At 41.1% G+C, this 18,831-nt stretch overlaps 1 protein-coding gene across 1 annotated transcript in view; it reads right to left on the reverse strand.

Annotated features, from left to right (window-relative positions):
• Positions 1–2,637: 2,637 nt before the first annotated feature.
• The window catches only part of ANO2 (anoctamin 2), a 138,094-nt gene continuing 121,900 nt past the window's right edge, over positions 2,638–18,831 (reverse strand). The window contains exons 20-24 of the mRNA XM_053977572.1: positions 12,900–13,052; positions 12,740–12,792; positions 10,611–10,792; positions 5,382–5,487; positions 2,638–3,959 (exon numbers count right to left, since the gene is read on the reverse strand). Coding sequence (XP_053833547.1) covers positions 3,678–3,959; positions 5,382–5,487; positions 10,611–10,792; positions 12,740–12,792; positions 12,900–13,052 — 776 coding nt within the window. The 3' untranslated portion in view covers positions 2,638–3,677. The remainder of the gene's footprint in view (positions 3,960–5,381; positions 5,488–10,610; positions 10,793–12,739; positions 12,793–12,899; positions 13,053–18,831) is intronic.

Consider the following 18,831-nt stretch of genomic DNA (forward strand, 5'->3'; position numbering starts at 1 on the left):
TAAAAAAGTGGGCAGGTCTGCATGAAGAAGACATGACAGAAAAGGCCAACATTCCCACAGCTTCACTCAGTTCCTGAAAACCCCCTTTAAAACTAAAGATAAGCACAGTGAGAGGGTTCACGTGGCTGTGTGGATCAGACAGATGCTCTAACCGATGGCATTTGAGTAAGGAGTGACTCTGGAGCAGGGAGCTCCTTTCATCTGGATCCATTTCTTCTCCTGAATAACTCCTGAAAGCTGTTTGAAACTACCCTGCACCAGCAGTCCCAGGGAGAAGTTGTGGTAAACGGAGCAGCAAACTCTGGAGTTTCTGCTGGGCAGGTAAACACACCTCACATTGCCTGACAGGGTCACATCCAGCTGGAGCTGGTAAAGCTTTATACAAACCATTCCATTCCTCCTTTTTGTTGCTTCCTATTTGCACTGCTCTAATTAGATGTGCAGGTTCAAATGTTCCTATTGATGAGGCTCCATGCATACTAGAGTGTGGAGCTGGAGGTTTGGAACTAGCTGTAGCACCCAGTGTGGTGTTAGCTACTCACATACACAGACATACTGCTTTTCATTTATTTGCCTGTTTAATTGGGGTTTCCACTTAATATCTGGAGTGGTCCAAAATGGGTATGAAATTTTGCACTGAATTTGTATGCAATTCCTTCTCCACTTATTTTTTCCCCTTTTCCCTGCAGAGATTTTAGCTGGTTTACATTGCTAAAGCAAGGAGTGACAATAGCCCACAGGTTTTGTTACCTTTGTGCTTCTACTTGCATCCCTATCCCCTTGGTCCCCATGGAGAGCTCCCCATGCACATGTCTTGGAACAGCCATTCTCTGCTTCTGAAGCACAACTTATGGCAAGGGGGAGCTCTGTGGGTAGACTTACAATTATCCTGCTGATAAAGAAGGGGCAGATAAAGTCTGGCTTTGTCCAAAAAAGATAAGCTGGAACCTGAGAATGACCGAATACCTGATCAGTGATCTACAATTACAGCAGCTGATGGGAAGCGGTGTCAGGAGAATCCAGAGGTTGCCATAGAAATGCAACAAAGGGTGCAGTCCTCAGGGAGTGCACCTGAGTCAGGTACCAAACGTGCAGGAATCCTCAGTGAATGAAACTCTCAAGTTTAAACAGCGAGCGTATCAGAGATAAAGATAATTGAGCTGCCGGTCCTGTTTGTGATATCAGGGGAGATCCCATCTGGACATCAGCCGGGATTGCTGCCATGCCTCTTTCCCAGCCTTGTTTGGGTGACCTCATGAGAACTTGCAGAGCATCAGTGTACATCTGCTGGCTTCTCTGGTTCCTTGTGCCAGGAAATCTAGAAAAACTTTATCATTTTTGGACCACAGCAAGCATTTTGGTTGCTTGTTATGGAAATCCTGTGTAACAACAGCCTAATGCACTTGACTTTGGGATAACATTTTTCTGACTGCTTTGGAGTGACTCACAGCTTTTAAAAAGGTATTTCCTGGGTGGAGGGAGGGTGTACAAAATGTACAAAATGGTGCTATTTTAAGGAAACCCTTAATTCTGAATATCCTTCATCGCCGTGCAACCTGTGTGCAGCCCCTTTCTAAATCCATTTCTGCACACCCTCCCAAATTCCTGGAAAAAGGAAAGGAAGAATTATGACAAACAAGACTGATATTTCTACTGTTTAGAAACAGAGGCTTTTTGGAGTGAAGAGAATTGATTGAATTTCAAAAAACTAGGGTTGCAAAAAACAAACACAGATAATTCCAAAGCCCCAACAGTTTCAAATCCCCAGGTCCACCAGCAGAGCATCCCCTTAGTGTTAAAGAGGGAATAGATATTATTAATATTGACTATCTTAATACATTAGACCATGGAATCCCCAACAGGGCTTTGTTGGCCTTTTGAAAGTAAAATGAGACAATTTGTTTTGGAGGAGATACTGTTCCCTCATTTAAATGTTGATCTTAGAGGGGGAAATCAAAAGTTATGTCTCAGCCGTGTCACAGGTTTCCATGAGGGAGCCAAAGACTTAAAAAACAAACAAACAAACAAACAAAAAAAAATCATTCAATCACCTAACAAAATTAAAACAAAATAAAACAAGGAGTTTTGACAGGAAAAAAGAGGAAAATATTTGGAGAGGACTTTTTTTTCAACAAAGTTAAACATTTGCAATTTTATTCCAGACGACATTATAGTTTCAAATTCCATTTCTATGTTGAAGGAATAAATAACCCAAAAGTAAATTTTTAAAATGAAAATCGAAGAAAATTTTTTTTTTTCCATTTCAGCCATCCTGAAACAGTTCTCCCATTTTGATGTGCCTTAGTTTGGGCACTGAATGAAAGAAGAAATTATTTTTGCACTTCCCATTATGTACCAAAAGTTGCCACAGAGAAAAATCTTTTCATCTAAGACTAGTAAAATCTTAGGCTTCAGAAATATATAAATAAGATTATTATGTTAAAGAGCAATCCTGAATAGAATAGCTGAAGCTGAAGTATTTCTTTTGTAGAATGGCTGAAGCTGAAGTATTTCTTTTGGTTTGTATTTTTTCTGGTTTTGAAAGTATTGTTGAGAAGACAAAATGAGAAGAAAACCTTTTGTCCAGAGTCTGAATTTCAAGCTGAGTTAGAGACAAAATCAATAGGAAAAGAAACAGATTTTTTAAGAAAGTTTAATTTTCATTCATGACCGAGTAAAGTTATTCCTTAAATGCTTGTAGGTGAAAGCTTGGTTAGTGAATATGTATATCTTCCAGTGAAATGCAGTTCTGCAAAATATTTTACTTTACAGTAAATCACAACAGCAGCGATTTTTGTTACTTTACATGCTGTGTACATGGAGATGCCACATGATTTCCAGGGCTTGATTCCATTCTCACTCCTCAGCTTTGCACTGGTGGTTCAGTGTTATGATTCTTCTTGACACTGGCTGAATTCCAAGACTAAGTGAGAGAAGAATCAAACATGCAAGGTTTGGTTTTAGCTTTTTGTTCAGGACAATGGGTGCCAAGGAGCTTCCCTGGTTCTGGCAGCTTCAGCCATTCTGATGGCCTCCCTGCTCACCAGCACATGCCTTCCAGCTCCTGCTAAGCAAAGCACAATATATCCATAAATGCAAGTGCCCAGTGATTTAAATTCCTTCTGTTCCCACATCTCCCGGAGCCCTGCATGCCCTCCAGAGGTGGCACCCTGTGGCAGAATAGGTTAGGAAGGCACAAAGACTCCTTGAGACTCCACATGTTTGCAAACCCTCCACTGGCAGCTACAGCCAATGAGACCATGAGGTGTGTGCACTTCTCCATGGTCAGTCCTTCTCCACAGTCAGTCCAACCTGCCCAAGGATAGAGACTAAAGCAGGAGTGCCCCATGCCTCACTGGGCATCTGCAGGAGGAGGGATGGCTGCCAGGAGAATTCCTGCCAGGAGAATTCCTGCATGCCTCCCCAGCTTGCATGCACTGTCACCACAGGAGCCAGCTACAGCCCCAGTATAGCCCTTATCTCGCGCTGATGAAATCTGGAAATGCTGCAGCCCAGAGGGCATTTAAATTGTAACAGAGCCTCTCACATCTGGAGACCCTAAGGAAGCAAAGAGCCTCCTTTTCTCCCTGTCCCTTCTCTCCCTCCCTTGCTCCAGGCTCAGAATCACATCACACGGTAAGCAGAGGCAAGCACAGGCTGTCCCCTTCCCTCAGGAGTCACACCACGGTGTGCTGGGAGCTGAAGGAGGTGAAGCTGCCCTTGGGGCTGCGGTGACACTGGGAGAAGCTGGCAGCCCTGCTCCTTCTGCTTTTGCTCCCGCTCCTGCGTTTCTGCTTGTCGCGGGCCATAAAGCTTTCGAGCAGCTTCAGCTTCTCATGCTCTTCCTTCAGGAAGAAGTCAACAAGCACGGTCTTCTCCTTTTTGATCTGTTCACTGATGTCCTTGGGAATGTCAGGAATCATCCAGTCAACCAGAACACTGAGGAACATCACCAGGTTCTGCAAGCACAGCAACAGACGTGAAGCAAGCATGAAAAATCCAAAATACTCACACTGGAGCAAAACCAAACCCTTGTTACAGCTATGAGACAGATGTCAAACACATTTTGCTGGTGGTATGTAGTAGTAAGCAGTTGATTAAGGCTTTATTTCAAGAAAGAGCTCAGGTTTGTGCACAACTACCCCTCAGTGTAGAGGCTGAATTAAACAGTTAGGTTTGAAATAGGAAAGGACATGGAATCATCAAATAATCCACAGCCTTAGTAGATAATTCAGCATTATTCTTTACAGGCATCCAAAGGTGCCCAGTTCTCAATATCCAATTCCTTGATGCTGGGTTCAGAATCCATTAATATAAGGACATCCTCCAATACTGAAACACAAAGCAAAGATACCTGTGTGTTTCCAGTGTGGCCTGAACACACAGCAGAGAACTTTCATGGCCATTCTGTCCTCAAATCCTTCTGTCTGTTGACAAGCAGGATTGTTTTTTACACTACCACAATGTGCAAGACAAAACCCCAAACCTCAAGTGTCAAGGTGATTACAGGTGCTGCTCATAACATCAAGCAGGAAGCAGACTGGGCAAAAAGTTTTTCTTGCTTGTGAAATCTATAGATAATCAATGCTTTGGGGGTTTGTATTGCCACAATAATGCTTTGAGACTGTTGTGTTGTGTAATGCCTGGAAATGTGTGAGAGCAGTTTGCTGACAGGGCTGCTAGCATGAACTCTCTGTCCCCATCCAAGACAATGGAGCTAATTAACCAGGGAATGTTCTCTGGCAGAGCAGGCAGAGGGTTTGAAGCCCAGCAGAGCCAGTTGCTTTCAAGTGCTTTGCAGCCAGTGGTGGAAAATTACTGAAGGCATGGCAAAGAATCAAAAGAGGGCAATACAAACCAGGCAAGATTCACGGAAACTCTTGGGAACAATTGGCAGGTGGGGACAAAATAAAGGCAGATTTGAAAAAGAGGAATAGGCCCAATTTGGTTGTGGAAGGATCCCAGATCATGGAGGAGGGCAAAAGGAAGCCATTGGAAAGGCAAGCCATGATAGCAAATCCCTTGCTAATGAAATCCTCACACTGGGGACAATTTACTGTTGTCCATTCAAGAAAGTAGCAAAAAACCTTGGAGTATTTATTACTTGTTTATTTCTTGCTTTGGGTAAAGAACAGCAGTTAACAAGCTTACATAGCATTTATGTGCTTTTTACAAGTGGTGCCACTGAGAGTATAAAAGTAGGCAAAGTCCACTTAAACATTCAAAAGCCTGGGGTATTTTGGGGATCAGTGCTAACGCCAAGGGCTAAAAGAAGCTGTGGGTCTTGCTTTCCATGTCTATTGGACATGGGCTGCTTTGGAACACACATTTGGATCCATGTATGATGATATTTCTGTGTCTGAAAGTGTCAGCAGACTTACCTGAAATAGAATCACAAAAGCCAAGCGAGCAGACAAGACCGCCCAGTACTGCTTAGAAAACTCGTACTGGTGTGGGGACCAAGGTGGTTCTCTGTAGTCTTTGAACCTGGAGATGGAGACAGCTCAGTTATCACAGTTCCAGTAATTTCCTCCAGCATCAATTGCTGTGCTTAATGTGATTTTCCAATCACAAAACCCAAAGAATCAAATCCTCCAGATGTTCTTACTTCAACCCTTATTATGAAATACATCTTCAGAATTAGAGCTGGACTACCTCCACTGAATTTAACACACTTAGTCTGGTTTTCACAGTTGTAACCAAAATCAGAACATTTGTTTTAATGTTGGAAATGTCCAGATTTTAGAGGATTGACAGAAGTCCCCTTTATTTTTTAATGTAAATTGACATCAACGTACAGGGAATAAAATGCTGAAATGAAAGCAGAAAGTTAGTCCAAGGCATTTTCAGACTGAAGGAGATAAACCTGCATCCATTTTACCTAAAACTTAATTAATTTAGGGAATAATTCAGCCCACATAAAATGTGACTCATGCTTTGGTGATTCCTGTCTTTGCATTAACGAAAGAGGGAGCCATGGGGAAGGCACTTCCTAAATTAACTGTCTAGCCTTGGACAGGATAAAACAGAGCCTTAGTGCTTTGGTGTAAAGACTGTTGCTTTTAGTATTATCATCAATCATTTGGAAATAAACAACAGGCTAATAAAAATCACAGATGCTCCTAAATTGGAAAGTTTTGCAAATAGCAGGAAACACAGAAAGCAAAAAGAAATGGAGACAGGAAACACAATGAGAATAATATGGGGAAATGGAAAATAATTAAAAATAAAACACTTGAAGCATCTTTGAAGGGATGGCGTTTGAAAGTGGAAATAGCCTGGAGCTTGCAGAGGCTAGCACGTTAGCACAAGTTTAAATATTGCAGTAGGACAGTGTATGACTTGTGGGTGTATCAGTAAAAGTCACAATGGTGCTGGGGTGGGAAATTAGCCTTCCTCTGAACAGCCCAGCTAAATCCACACCTGGATCGTTGCATTCAGCCATTCAGCTGCACAGATTCCAGAGAGGGGGGAAGGGAAAAAAAAAAAAAAAGAAAAAAAAAAAAAAAGGAAACCAAAGAAAAAGATAGTGACAAATTGAAGGTAGTTCAGAAGAACAGTACAAGGGCTGAGGAGATTGACTTATCGGGAAGATTAAAGAGCAGCACATGTATTGCTCCACTTTGGTAAGTAACAGCCACAGTTGGACATGATAACCATGTGCAAATTGTGCCCTTAGGACTGCAAAGGATAATTTAGTGCTGTTCCCAGTGTTTGACTAGGAGTAATGGGATGAAATTAAGAAAGGGGAAATCTGTTTTGAATACCACAAAACCCGTCCTGACAGTAAGATTCATTAGATTGTGCAAAAGCCTCCATTGGGGGATAATGGAGAAGGTTCATATATAAAATCTGTCAGCTTCAGTTTGCAGGTGCTCTTGCCAAAATTACCTTCAGGTTCTACCCACATGGTTTTGCATGTTAAACTACACATTTGCAGTCCACGCATCCCCTACATCCTGCCGCTCCCTACCCCCAAGAAACTGAGTCTGGAATGCTGGATGTCATTCTGTGCTGCAGCTTCTGGACACAAAGGACAAGATGTACAGCCCACAGGGAGGAGAAAACTGCTTTAAACTGGAGGCTGTGTTAATTTAGGGAAGAACTCCCTGGGCTGTGTTAGCCCCTGGATGGTTTTGCTCAGCAGTGCATGCACAGGTCCCATCTTAGGATTCCTGCGCTGTTCCTGCACTGCCAGATCCCCCTCTGGTACTTTTCTGGACCTTGTGGACTCCCACATGTTGCTCAAATCTGTACGAGTGCTGCATCAAGGGCCAAAGTCAGTTCCCTTGAACTTAATCTGCTTGAACATCAAAGCCAAAGAAAGCCATTGAGTTTCTTGTGGACTTTGCTGACCACTATAAATCAATCTCAGTCTTGAAATGGAGCCCAGGTTCACCTGGAAGGGTCACCAACTGTGGTGGGTATTCCATTTAATGCATTCTGAGCTTCACAAACTATGTAAGCGTTGCAGGACATCAGACCCCTTGGAAATTTCACCTGGCTCAGCTGGGAATCACACTGCTTGTGATGCCTGAACATACACTCAACAGAACACTAGTAAATGATTTATGGTGAAGGAAAATGTTGCCAGAGCTATAGATGAGGGAGCTGGGCCTCCTCTCCACCTCCTTTTTTAAATTATTCTCTGGCACATGGGACTCCAAATGGCCTTTTCTAACCCCTAGATTCTACACTTAGGACTTTTTTACAAAGACCATCTTTTCAGCTAAAGAAGCATTTGGACAATATCCTCAGGTGTGATTTTTGGGATCTTCTGTACAGGGTCAGGATTTGATGACCTTCCATCTCAAGATATTCTATGACTCTCTGATTCCCTCACCTCTTCAATGCTTCACTCGTAAAATATTTGATTCAGCAGGCATGGTAGGAACAGCAATCAACCAGTGCTGCAAAGACTATTGTGTTTCCAAAAATAGCAAGCAACTGTAATTACAGTGAAAAAGGACAGGAATATGAAGTGGTTAACATGGTTGAAGAATAGAGCACAAAAAAGTTATAAGGAAGAATAGAAAAATGTGTACTGAAAGTAGAGGGAAGCTGGGTGGAGAGAATTGAAGCCAGAGTTAAGACAAAGATGTTAATGTATTTCAGAAGTTTATCATGTGGGGAAAAAAAAGACTGGTAAAAAAAAAATTCTAACTTTGTATATAGGTGGAATTTTAAATCAGTCCAAATAAGTTCAATAAGCTGGCCTTGAGAAGAAATTGGAGAAAACATCCATAATCACAGAAGCAGCAGTGCAGGAGTACAAAAAAATTAGTCAGGGAAAAATGTTAGCATCCACTACTGATCATTAGGAATAGATGAGATGAATCCCATGACATTAAGAAAATAAATTCAAAGACACTTTATAAAATTGCTGAATGTTGGAGCAGACCTATGCTAAAGGAAAAGTCCCTTGAATGACTCCATATCTGCTGCTTCCTTTTTTCAGTGTGACCAGTAGGTTTGTGTGTACTCCATCATCATACAAGGCTACAAGGATTAAAAGGGAAAAACCAATAAAAATATCCTATATCTTAGCAAGATTTGCTTCTAATTTGCCTTCAGCTATTCAAATGCCATTTTTCCCTGAAAGAAAAAAAAAGTAAAATTACAACTAATACTGTGCATCAGAACAGCTTTACTGCAACCTTTATTTAGAAGCAGTGCCAAAGAGTTCACAGCACTGCAGAAAATGCTGCTCTAAATATTTGAAGAATGTATTCTGTATGTTCAGAGTTGTTTCTGGCTTGTTACGGTTATTTTTAAGATACCTTAATCTCTGGCAATGCCCGTAAGGAGAAAAATGCAGCCTCATTACAACCACATTTATCTCCAGAGGTCACAGAAATCTAAGAATAAGAGAGGTCAGCTTGTTCCCAATGCATTTGCCAGAAACAGAAATACAGATTTTATTTCCAGCTCGAGGGGCAGTGTGTGGTTGCCTGTCTCTTGGGACGCAAGTTAGAGACCCCGTACTTTATCACAGTGAGAGTTCTGTCCAAAGCTGAGATTTTGATAAGATTCAAATGAGGCAGATGATAATGAGAAACAGTGTTTGTGGATGCTGACATATTTTCCCAATTGTTTCCTGATAAGAGAAATATTCCCATAGTTCTGTCTCACTCAGACTAACACATGGGCAAACATTAATTTTTTTCTTCTTCTCAGTCTCTTAGAGGTGTCATCAGGAAGGGACCACTTTTGAACGCAGTGTAGATGATTCCCTCCTCCCTGTATTTGGCCTCTGTTGAGTATTTGGCTGTGTATGACCAAACTAATGTGAGTTTTACCCTGTTGTTAATGCACATTTTCCAAACACACCAGCACTTAAACATCTATAAACAGAGGCCACTGGATGGAACAAGGTAAAAAGCAGCATAGTGAAAGTAGCAAAATCACAGTGAAGTGGATCAAGATGCTTGTTGAAGGAAAACACATGTGAATTTAGGGATGAAAAATTAAAATGTGCTAGAGTGAGAGTGGAAAAGCATTTCACAGACTTACAAATCTGAAAGTCCAGAGATGCTGCATACTCTAACAGGGAATACTTTGCTAACAAACAAGTCCCAGCAGCAGAAATGGGGAATTGCAGAGCTCACATGCTTATTATAAGTTGCTCAAAAGTTAGGAGTGCATCAATCTATCCTGTGCTGTAGTCAAGGTGAGAAGGTAGGTTCCCCCCAAAGGCAATCCCAACAGCACTGCCAGAGTGACAGGGACAGATTTCTCTCCCTCTTTACCCTGCTTCCAGTGAAGAAACTGGGGGGTGTCATTTTGTGGGTTATAGTTGGGCAAGATATATACCCCACTTGAAATCAGTATGAAATATATTGTAAATCAAAGCAAGGGAAAACCACTCTATATTCAGGCTATCCTTAAATAAACGGAAGAGGATCTTTTATAATTATTTTGTGCCATTGCAGAGACCAAGCACAGGGGGATTTCAAGGGAGTCAAGAAGGAAGGGGAGACAGGCTGTTGAGTATAACACTGACCCAAAGCAACTCAGTTTTGAACAGCTGGGGGTTGTAATGCCTTAAAGCAGCTCTTTGAATTTCTGCATATTATTATAAAAATACCAAGTTACTTTGAAAACTAGAGCCACATTAATGATTTCTCATGGAAACTGGAACTACTCTATAGGTATCTGGTATTTGGAACATATTTTAAATGAAGCTGAGCCTTGTTTCCCCAATCAGAAAAGATGTATCTGAAATAGAAGACAAGTACATGGCGACTGGTGCAGGTTCTAAAGATGGGTATAATATCTCAGCAAGTAAGGACTGAATTTAGTAAAGACAGAGAAAGCCTGGTTCTAATTACTGGGTGTCCAGTTTAAAAAATCATTATTTTTAATTAAAGCTGTATCTTTCAGCAAAGAAAGTGTTTGCTTTTTTTCTGTGGATTAAGTCAGTCTAAATTTTTTATTTTGCCTTTTAATGCCCTGAAAAAACCCCTTGCAAAACCACATTTTCAAAGGCACATGAATATTGCTGAATATGTGGCCAAATAAGTGAATTTTATCAATTCCCACTTTGAAAAATGACATAAGAGCCAAGGAAATTCCCTCAACTGTGCAAACTGCCCTTACAAGTACTTTACCTGCAGAATGAAACCTCCTGTGCAAACAGGGAGTTTTCTGGCTGTGTCCCAGCCTTGAGCTGGCTGACATTGAAGTATGAGAGGGTGTGATTGATGAAGCCATGCATGGTTCCATTCTGGCTGTATGCATATTGATACATAAGGCGTGGGATGAAATCGGAGGTGACAGCAATGACAAAAGCCTGAGAGATGGAAAAACAAGCAAACAACAAAAAAAAACCCAAACAAGCAAACAACAGCATTGTGAATCTGTGTTGCCAGGTTAAGTAATTCAGGGGGAAAATTCAATTTTCGGGTAAATTTAGAGTGGTGGTGAAGGGAGAGTTATATGGTCAGAATTGGTACAGAATATTTGCACAGTAACCTGCTCTGTCCCTCCAAGGGAAGACTCAGCTAGGGAAGTAGCAAAACAAATTAATGACTGTACATTGCTCCAATTGTTTTGATCTCTGGAGCCATTAGGAGGTTTATCACTAGTTAAAAAAAAAAAAAAAAAACCTACAACAAGACCTAATAGCCAGTTGGTATAATTTGGGCTGTATTTTGGTGTAGTTACACCAAACCTGTTGAGTGTAAATGTCCATTTTCCCCTCAGCATCAGGATTCACACAGGGGGATCTCATGCTGGTATTAAACCTCGTGAGACTGGTATCCCATAAAACTGGTGTGATTGTGGGGGCAATCAGTCACAGAAATCTCTAGATCATATCAATAACAATCTCCTTGGTTTCTGCTCTGAATTCTCCTCTTGGAGCAGGTCCAGAGGAGGCCATGAAGATGGTCAGAGGGCTAAAGCCCCTGTGCTATGGAGACAGGCCAAGAGAATTGGGATTGTTCATCCTGGAAAAGAGAAGGATTTGGGAGGAGATTTAAGAGCCCCTTCCAATGCATGAAGAGACTCTAAGAGACCTGGAGAGGGGACTTTTGACAGGGGCCTGGAGTGACAGGACAAGGGGGAATGGCTTCACAGTGACAGAGAGCAGGGTTAGATTGGATATCGGGAAGGAATTCTTCCCTGTGAGGGTGCTGAGTTCCTGGCACAGGTTGCCCAGAGAAGCTGTGGCTGCCCCATCCCTGGAAGTGTTCCAGGCCAGGCTGGATGGGGCTGGGAGCAACCTGGGATAGTGGAAGGTGTCCCTGCCCATGGCAGGGGCCTTGGAATGAGTGGATCTTTAATGTCCCATCCAACCCTAACCATTCTACTATGATGATTGAAAACTATATTTTGCTACATAATAATTTCTTGTGTCAATATTATCCAGTTGGAGAAGCAGAATTGGGCATTCAGTACTTTTTTCTGAAACAGGTATGCACATATTTACATTTCTTTCAAGAAAGGGTATCTAATCATACTTTACTGGAATCCCCAGGAAATAAACATTTCCAGAGTAGCAAACAATCAAGGATCATAAATCTGCAAAGTGTATTCAGAGAAAAACAAGAGGCTGCAGAGTTTTTCTCCTCTAGCACAGTTCAGTGCTGGACAGCTGAAGTCTGTGCCTGACAGTGAGATTATGGGGATGTGCAGAGTTCCACAGAATTCCGACCTTAATTCCTGGAAACTGGAGAGCCATGAGTGAACCAACACTGAGCCACAAGTGAAACAACACTGCCCCTCTGGAGGCATTAGAGTGTGGAGACATTAGGCTGTGCTGTTGTGCTGGGAGCTATTTTATTAAAGAAATTACATAACACCTCTCCACAAGTTCTCCCTTCAGTAGTGAAAATCACCTCCCTTTCTAAATGGCTTTGATACTTTTAATATCTCTGGTATTATTGCATGACCTTAAAGATATTTTCCAACGTAAATGATTCAATGAGATTCTGATCTGTAGGCTAAAAACCCACTATTAGGATTAAAGTCCTAGGGCATGAGATTTTTTTTATCTTAAAGCATATAGAGGAAAATTTTACTTAGAGAGTACATCCAGCACAATAAACATTATAGATCTGTATTCTGTTGTATTGGAGCAATTGAGAAAATTAGATGCCACTTTTAAATTATGTTGAAGGGACTATGAAATATGAACAATTATAAACAATAAATTATAAAGAATTTTAAATTACATTGAAGAAACAGCAGAAGGTCCCAAGATCATGGTTAGAAACTAGTGTAATCAAACACTTACATTAATAATCACTGAAAGCTTTCCAATACCACTCAAGATGTTATACCAAATACCTGTAAGTGAAAGAAAAAAACTTATTAATGGGTTCATTATAAATTTTATTCTTTGTTTAATTGTATTTTTGGTCTTATCTTCACTGCAGTGCTCTTTCATTACTCACCTATATCTTTTTCTCTCACTGTGTCTGGCCTCCTCAGCTCAGTAACAAATTTTTTTGCATCAAGACGAACCTCGATGACGTTGTTCAGAAGCGCAAAGACAGGGGCCAGAGGGAAGGAGGCAACAAAGAGTGTGACAAACCCAAACTGGATAACTGGGGGAAAAAAAAATAATGTTTTTTGATAGCTTCTGAAGGGAGCAGCAAATTGTTGAGGAGCTTTGTGCATTAACAACCCCATAAAATTCTACTTCCCAGCTTGGTCCCAGGAATAAATATCCCAGAGCAGGGCTATGAAGAGACAAAAGTTTGTCACTATGCTTTATGAACGTTTCCAATAAAGCTTCAAGCTGCTAGCACAAGCATAAACCAAAGGAAACAATAAATTTAATAAAGGACAAAGGGTTCAGAGTCTATTTTCTGCATTTATACAAATTAACAGATTAGTCCATGCTGTTTCTTTCCTGTCCTTTTTCCTGTAAGGAAAATGATACACAATCAAGTAAAAGGAGGAAATCTACAAGGTGCCACTATTTCTTCCCAGCTTCCTTTGAAAAACTTGGTGGCAGCCTGTGAAAAGCAAGAACAGAAGTGTCTCTGTGGATGCAGGAGCCAGTGGTGTTGTGCAGCACTTTCATCCCTCTTTTTGTCACTGATATCCTCCAAGTTCAGAAATACTCCTCTTTAAACCTAAACAAAGGTGAATTTTATATAAATATATATCAAAAATATATTAAACTAATAAATCTGACTGTGATCTACATCTCAGAGTTAAAAAAATATTAGCATAGAAAAAGTATTGGTGCATTTCAATGCCCTATTTACTGTGGCTTCTTTTTTGGCAAATCCCTGTATAAGTTCTCTCTCCATTGAGGGAGGAGTTGCACTTTTCTGAGAAAATAGCCCAATATTCTGTGCACATAGCACAATATTATACTTTAAAATAGTTTCCTTCAGCATTGTTGTCACAACCTACAATTAACTCTTGAAACAGATTCCCCTAGGACCTTCTCTCACATACACCTTTTTTTTGAATACAAGTCCTCAGATATTTCCCCTTTCTAATGTCAGGAACAATATGTTTGCACACAAAAGTAAAATCTCTGTATATCAATTATATGGCCTTTAAAGTTTCATTCTCATTGTTTTGTTCTGAGATTAAGTGTATACACTAAGATGGAGCTTTTTCAAAGCTTACAAACATCCTACCCTTGAAATCATACTTTCCTGACTATTTTATATTCAGAGTCAGGAAAAGGAATTAACAAGGAAATAAAACCAGATGTTAAAGTAATGTCCCCAAAAACTGTGAAATGCTTAGAAAAATACATATACCCAAAATATGCCTTATTTGGTTCTAAGTGAATTTAGCAGGAACACAGCTGGGAGGATACTGTAAAAAGATAAAATTAAAAGGAAAAAAAAAAAAGAAGGATTTGCAATGCTTTAAGAATAAACCACACACGCATTTGCTTTGATGTTGTTTGTAGCCCCTTCATTCATTGTCTGGGAAAATGCAGTTTAATTTTTTTTCAAGTTCATGAAAAAATGTTCAAGGTATGCAAAGGACTTCTGGATAATTGTGTAAATATCTCTTCATAGAAAACTCTGCCTCAGAAGTGTTTGTGTGGCCATCTTGAAATCTCTTCAACCTTCTCAACTCCTTCTTATGCAAGTGTAAATGATGCAAAAAGCAGGCAAGAAAAGCAATCCCAAAGCCAAGCCCAGAATTTAGATGGCCTTGTGCAACAAACTAGCAAACAATCATTAAATGGGGGAGTCTTTGAACAGCCTAAGCAATTCACAGGTATTTGTTGAGTGTGATCAGTGTTTCTAGAATCAAACCTGAACAGATTACAAAGAGAAGAATCTCTGTCCAGATCCCAGAAGGAATCTCATCTCAGCATCCTGGAGTTCTGTGGATGTCTGTCTGGTCACACTGGAAATACAATACTTTTAGGACACACTCTTCCATCAAGGACAGTTGACACCAAGATGTCCTTTTTTTGCCTGAAAAACTCGATAGTAACCCTTAAATACCCTTTTTATGTTCACATTTATGCCACAAGCTCTCCATACAAAGCTCTTTACATGTCCATGTACAGGGAAAAGGCTAAAGAGACCTGTGCCAGGAGCTGGACTTCTGGCCATCCATCCTGTTTCATTGTTTTCCTACCCCTGGTAGGCCAGCCTGGAGACGTGAGAGATGAACATTGCACAGGCTCATGGCACGAGCTGGGAAATTAAACAGTTGAAGGCTGGGTATAGTGGAAAGTCAGGAACATGGGAAACAGCTTCTCCTGGGGTATCCAAGCAGGACCCTGGATGTGCTGTCACTGACACAGAGCCTTCATCCTTCTGATGAGGGAAAAAGCTCAAAGCACACACTGGTGGTGCCTTTACTGTCTGAGTTGAGCAGGCAAGAGGCCAAGGGCTCAGAGCCAGCCCTTGAGTTTCATAACACCTGATGCCACATCTGCAGCACCTCATCCAGCCTCGGGCCTGAGACAAAAACTCTGAAGGACAAACAGCATCCAAAGAAATGTTTCAGGTCACAGCCCTTCTCAGAAGTCCACTCTTCACAGAAGCTGTGCAGGGTCTGAGCAGAACCCCAGCACCCTGTTCCTCCAAGTCTGGCCTCTAAGTTATGACTAAGAGCTCAAATCAAAGCTTTTAAATTATGGATCTGGAGGGTGGTGGCTGCTGTTCTTGTGTAAGAGATGCAGAATCAGTCCCCAGCACAAAACCTTCTGTGGTGTGGATCACTTGTTCTACAAGATTTGCACACTCAATAGTGTGAGTAACCCAAGTATCTTTTACCTCAAAGCCTCACCTAAAACAAGGTATTTATTTATTTACAATTCTGTTGCTTTTTTTTTTTTCCCTCTCTTCTTTATCAAAAATATCTGTCATACGATCATGTGTTACTGGAAGTAAACAGTGGAAAAATCACTTCTGTGCTAAGCAGCTTTCCAAATCCTAGGAAGAAAATTTTCAATATACAGCCAGGCTGAAAAACTAAGGAAAAGGTGTAGTTTATAACTCTTCTGTAATAAATGTATGCAACAAGCCTACACACAACCACCAATGGTATTTTCAAAACCATCCTCATTATAGAGATTATAGAAAAATGCAGGTTTCTCTTCAGTGATTTTTTTTTTCTTTTTCTGCCTCACACATTGCCTTTTTGATGGCTTTTCCTGCTTTAGGGGAAATCCTTCCAAACCTCTCAGATTGATCCTTATAGTAGTCAGTAGCTACAGACATGGATCTGGTAATTTTCTCCTTGTGCCATTGTTTTTGAACAAAGTTGGATGATGAAACCTTTTATTATTACTTCTTGAGGAAAAATGTTTTTAATCAATTGCCACATGAAGCTTGGACTCCTAGAGGGGTTAGGCTAGAGAAGGGAAGACCAAATGTAACAGGAATCTGAAAATCATTGCTGATTTCAGTTTCTTCTCAAGGAAACATGAGTGGTATAAATTTCAGACATTCATGTGCATAATTTTGCTCTTGGAACCAATTTAATAAAATTTCTTTCATTAGCAATATTTATTGCTACTCTAAACATCGATTTCTTGCCAACTTCTATCATTGCAGGCCAGTTGCACACGTTGCAAACTTGCTGCCATGTGGAAGAGAAAATTACTGTACATGCTACCTACTTTGGGAATGCACATGGTATGGTATATTGGCCTGGGTCAAAAGTCTTTCCACAGTTTTGGAAGCAGGAAATGCTAAGGACAAATTTGACACATGTTGACAGTGACAATTTATGCTTCAGGATTACTGAGCAAAATTTTCTGATCGCTCAAGCATTTTATGAGTGTCTCCACTAAGAAATGCAGGAATCTGTCAGTTAATAATATCAAAACAGTCATCAGAAATGTCACTGGTGCATGTCAAATCTTTGTGCAGATGTGCTATTGACAGTCAAGCCTGCAGAACAAAATAGCTCAGCAGAGTCTGCTGGTGAAATCAAAGACTTTCACCCTAAACAATTAATCTTGTTATCCATAGAATTATTTGGGCTGGAAGGGACATTTAAATGTCATCTAGTCCAAACCCGTGCAATGAGCAGGGATTTTCAACTAGATCCTGTTGCTCAGAGCTTCATCCAACCTGACCTGGAATGTTTCCAGAGATGGAGCATGCACCACCTCTCTGGGCAACCTAGGCCAGTGTTTTACCATTCTCATTGTAAAAAAAAATCTTTCTTAGAGCTAATATAATTTGTTGGCATGGACTTGAATGACTGATATTTTGCAGAAACCAATTTCAGTGAACAGTCACCTTTCCCAAATGGGAAAATAGAGGAGGTTAAAAAATAACCAGTAAATCTTGCTATTTCTATGAACCTGCCATGATTTAAATGAGGGGAGGGGTAGAAGAGTGAGAAAGTAGAAGTCTCTCTAAGGCTGCAGGATTGTTAGAAAAAGAAATAAGAACAAAAATGAAAGCCGATTGGAAATGGGCATCCCAAAATTTAAGTGGGGTAGTTATCATCAAAAACTCCTTTACCTGTGGCACATCATGCTGCAAAACACATCCTGAGACTGCTCCAAGCACTGTCCCTCACAGAAATGCTGCCTTAATGGGAATAATTTTCTTCATAACAAAGTGCAAAGAGAATGTGTGATTTGCCATGTGGGCAGTGGGCCAGATTCCAGGTTTTGACAGAAATCAGTAAAAGAGATTGGATACATGGATAAAAAAGGCAAGAACTGCCTGTGATTAGGGTACAGCCTAGTGAATGATAGACTTGGAGGCAAGAGTCTTAGCTAAGGATGTCACCCGTCCTTAAAAGTGGGAGCATCCTGGCAGGACAAACCTGAATGTAGTGACTACTCACACTTGCATACATAATCTTCCTGCTCCTGCATGAAACCCCATCACCATCTGCATGGGGAAACCCCAAAGGCTGCAGCAAGCCCCATCTGCAATTCCTCCTTCAGCTGCTTCATTCCAGATTGCCACTGATGCCTGAGGGAGGTTGCCTGAGTAAATCAGTGTGAAAACTAAGAAAGAAGTTCTGAAACAGCAGCCAGATTTCTCTCTTTTCCTTAATATCATACCTCTTCTTGCATTCCAGTAACCCTGCCTTTTTAAGCAATTCAGGAGAAAAAAAAAAATCTTCCTCTGGCCTTCTGCATTGCTTCTCTTCCCACTGTCCCCAGCTCAAAATTAGAGAAATAGATAAATAATCTGCTGAGCTGCCTCTTGCAGCGTGATGCCCTTGACAACATTCCCAGCTGACAGGTTCAGTGCTGAGCTGCACCAAGTGCTTCCTGCCAGCGTGGGTGGTCTGAGCAGTGGATCTGACAGCTGAGAGCAGGGACATGGACCCAGGGCAGCAACCGGGGCTGGGGAGGTGCAGCTTGGCTTTCATCTGCTGCACACTTGTCTGCAAATCCCACAGGCAGGGCACAGCTTGGCAGACTGTGAGGCTTCTCCACTTGGGAAGCTCATCCTCCTGTTGTAAACAAATGTTTAGATCAATAATACATCTGTTCATTTTCCCTGAATCATCCCTGAGTGGCTGCAGGCTGAGGAGCTCACCACGGTTTATGAACCCGGCACAAGGGACTCCTCTAAATGACAGTCTTAGTGATTTATAACATCAGTAGCCTAAACCTTGATACTACAAGTCAGAGCCATGGAATAGAATCACAGAATATCCTGAGTTGGAAGGGAACCATCAAAGGGAACCATCAAATATCCCAAGTTGGAAGGGAACCATCAAAGTCCAGCTCCTGGCTCTGCACAGGACAGCCCAAGAATCCCACCATATTCCTGAGAGCATTGTCCAAGTTCTGGCAGGCTTGGGGCTGGGGCCACTTCCCTGGAACAGGAACCCCCAGACCACAACATACTGTGGTGGTACTTCTGCATTTCTTTCTTTAAAAAAAAAAAAAAAAAAAAAAAACCACAT

This window comes from Vidua macroura, chromosome 5, assembly GCF_024509145.1.
Source record: "Vidua macroura isolate BioBank_ID:100142 chromosome 5, ASM2450914v1, whole genome shotgun sequence".
Lineage (NCBI taxonomy): Eukaryota > Metazoa > Chordata > Aves > Passeriformes > Viduidae > Vidua > Vidua macroura.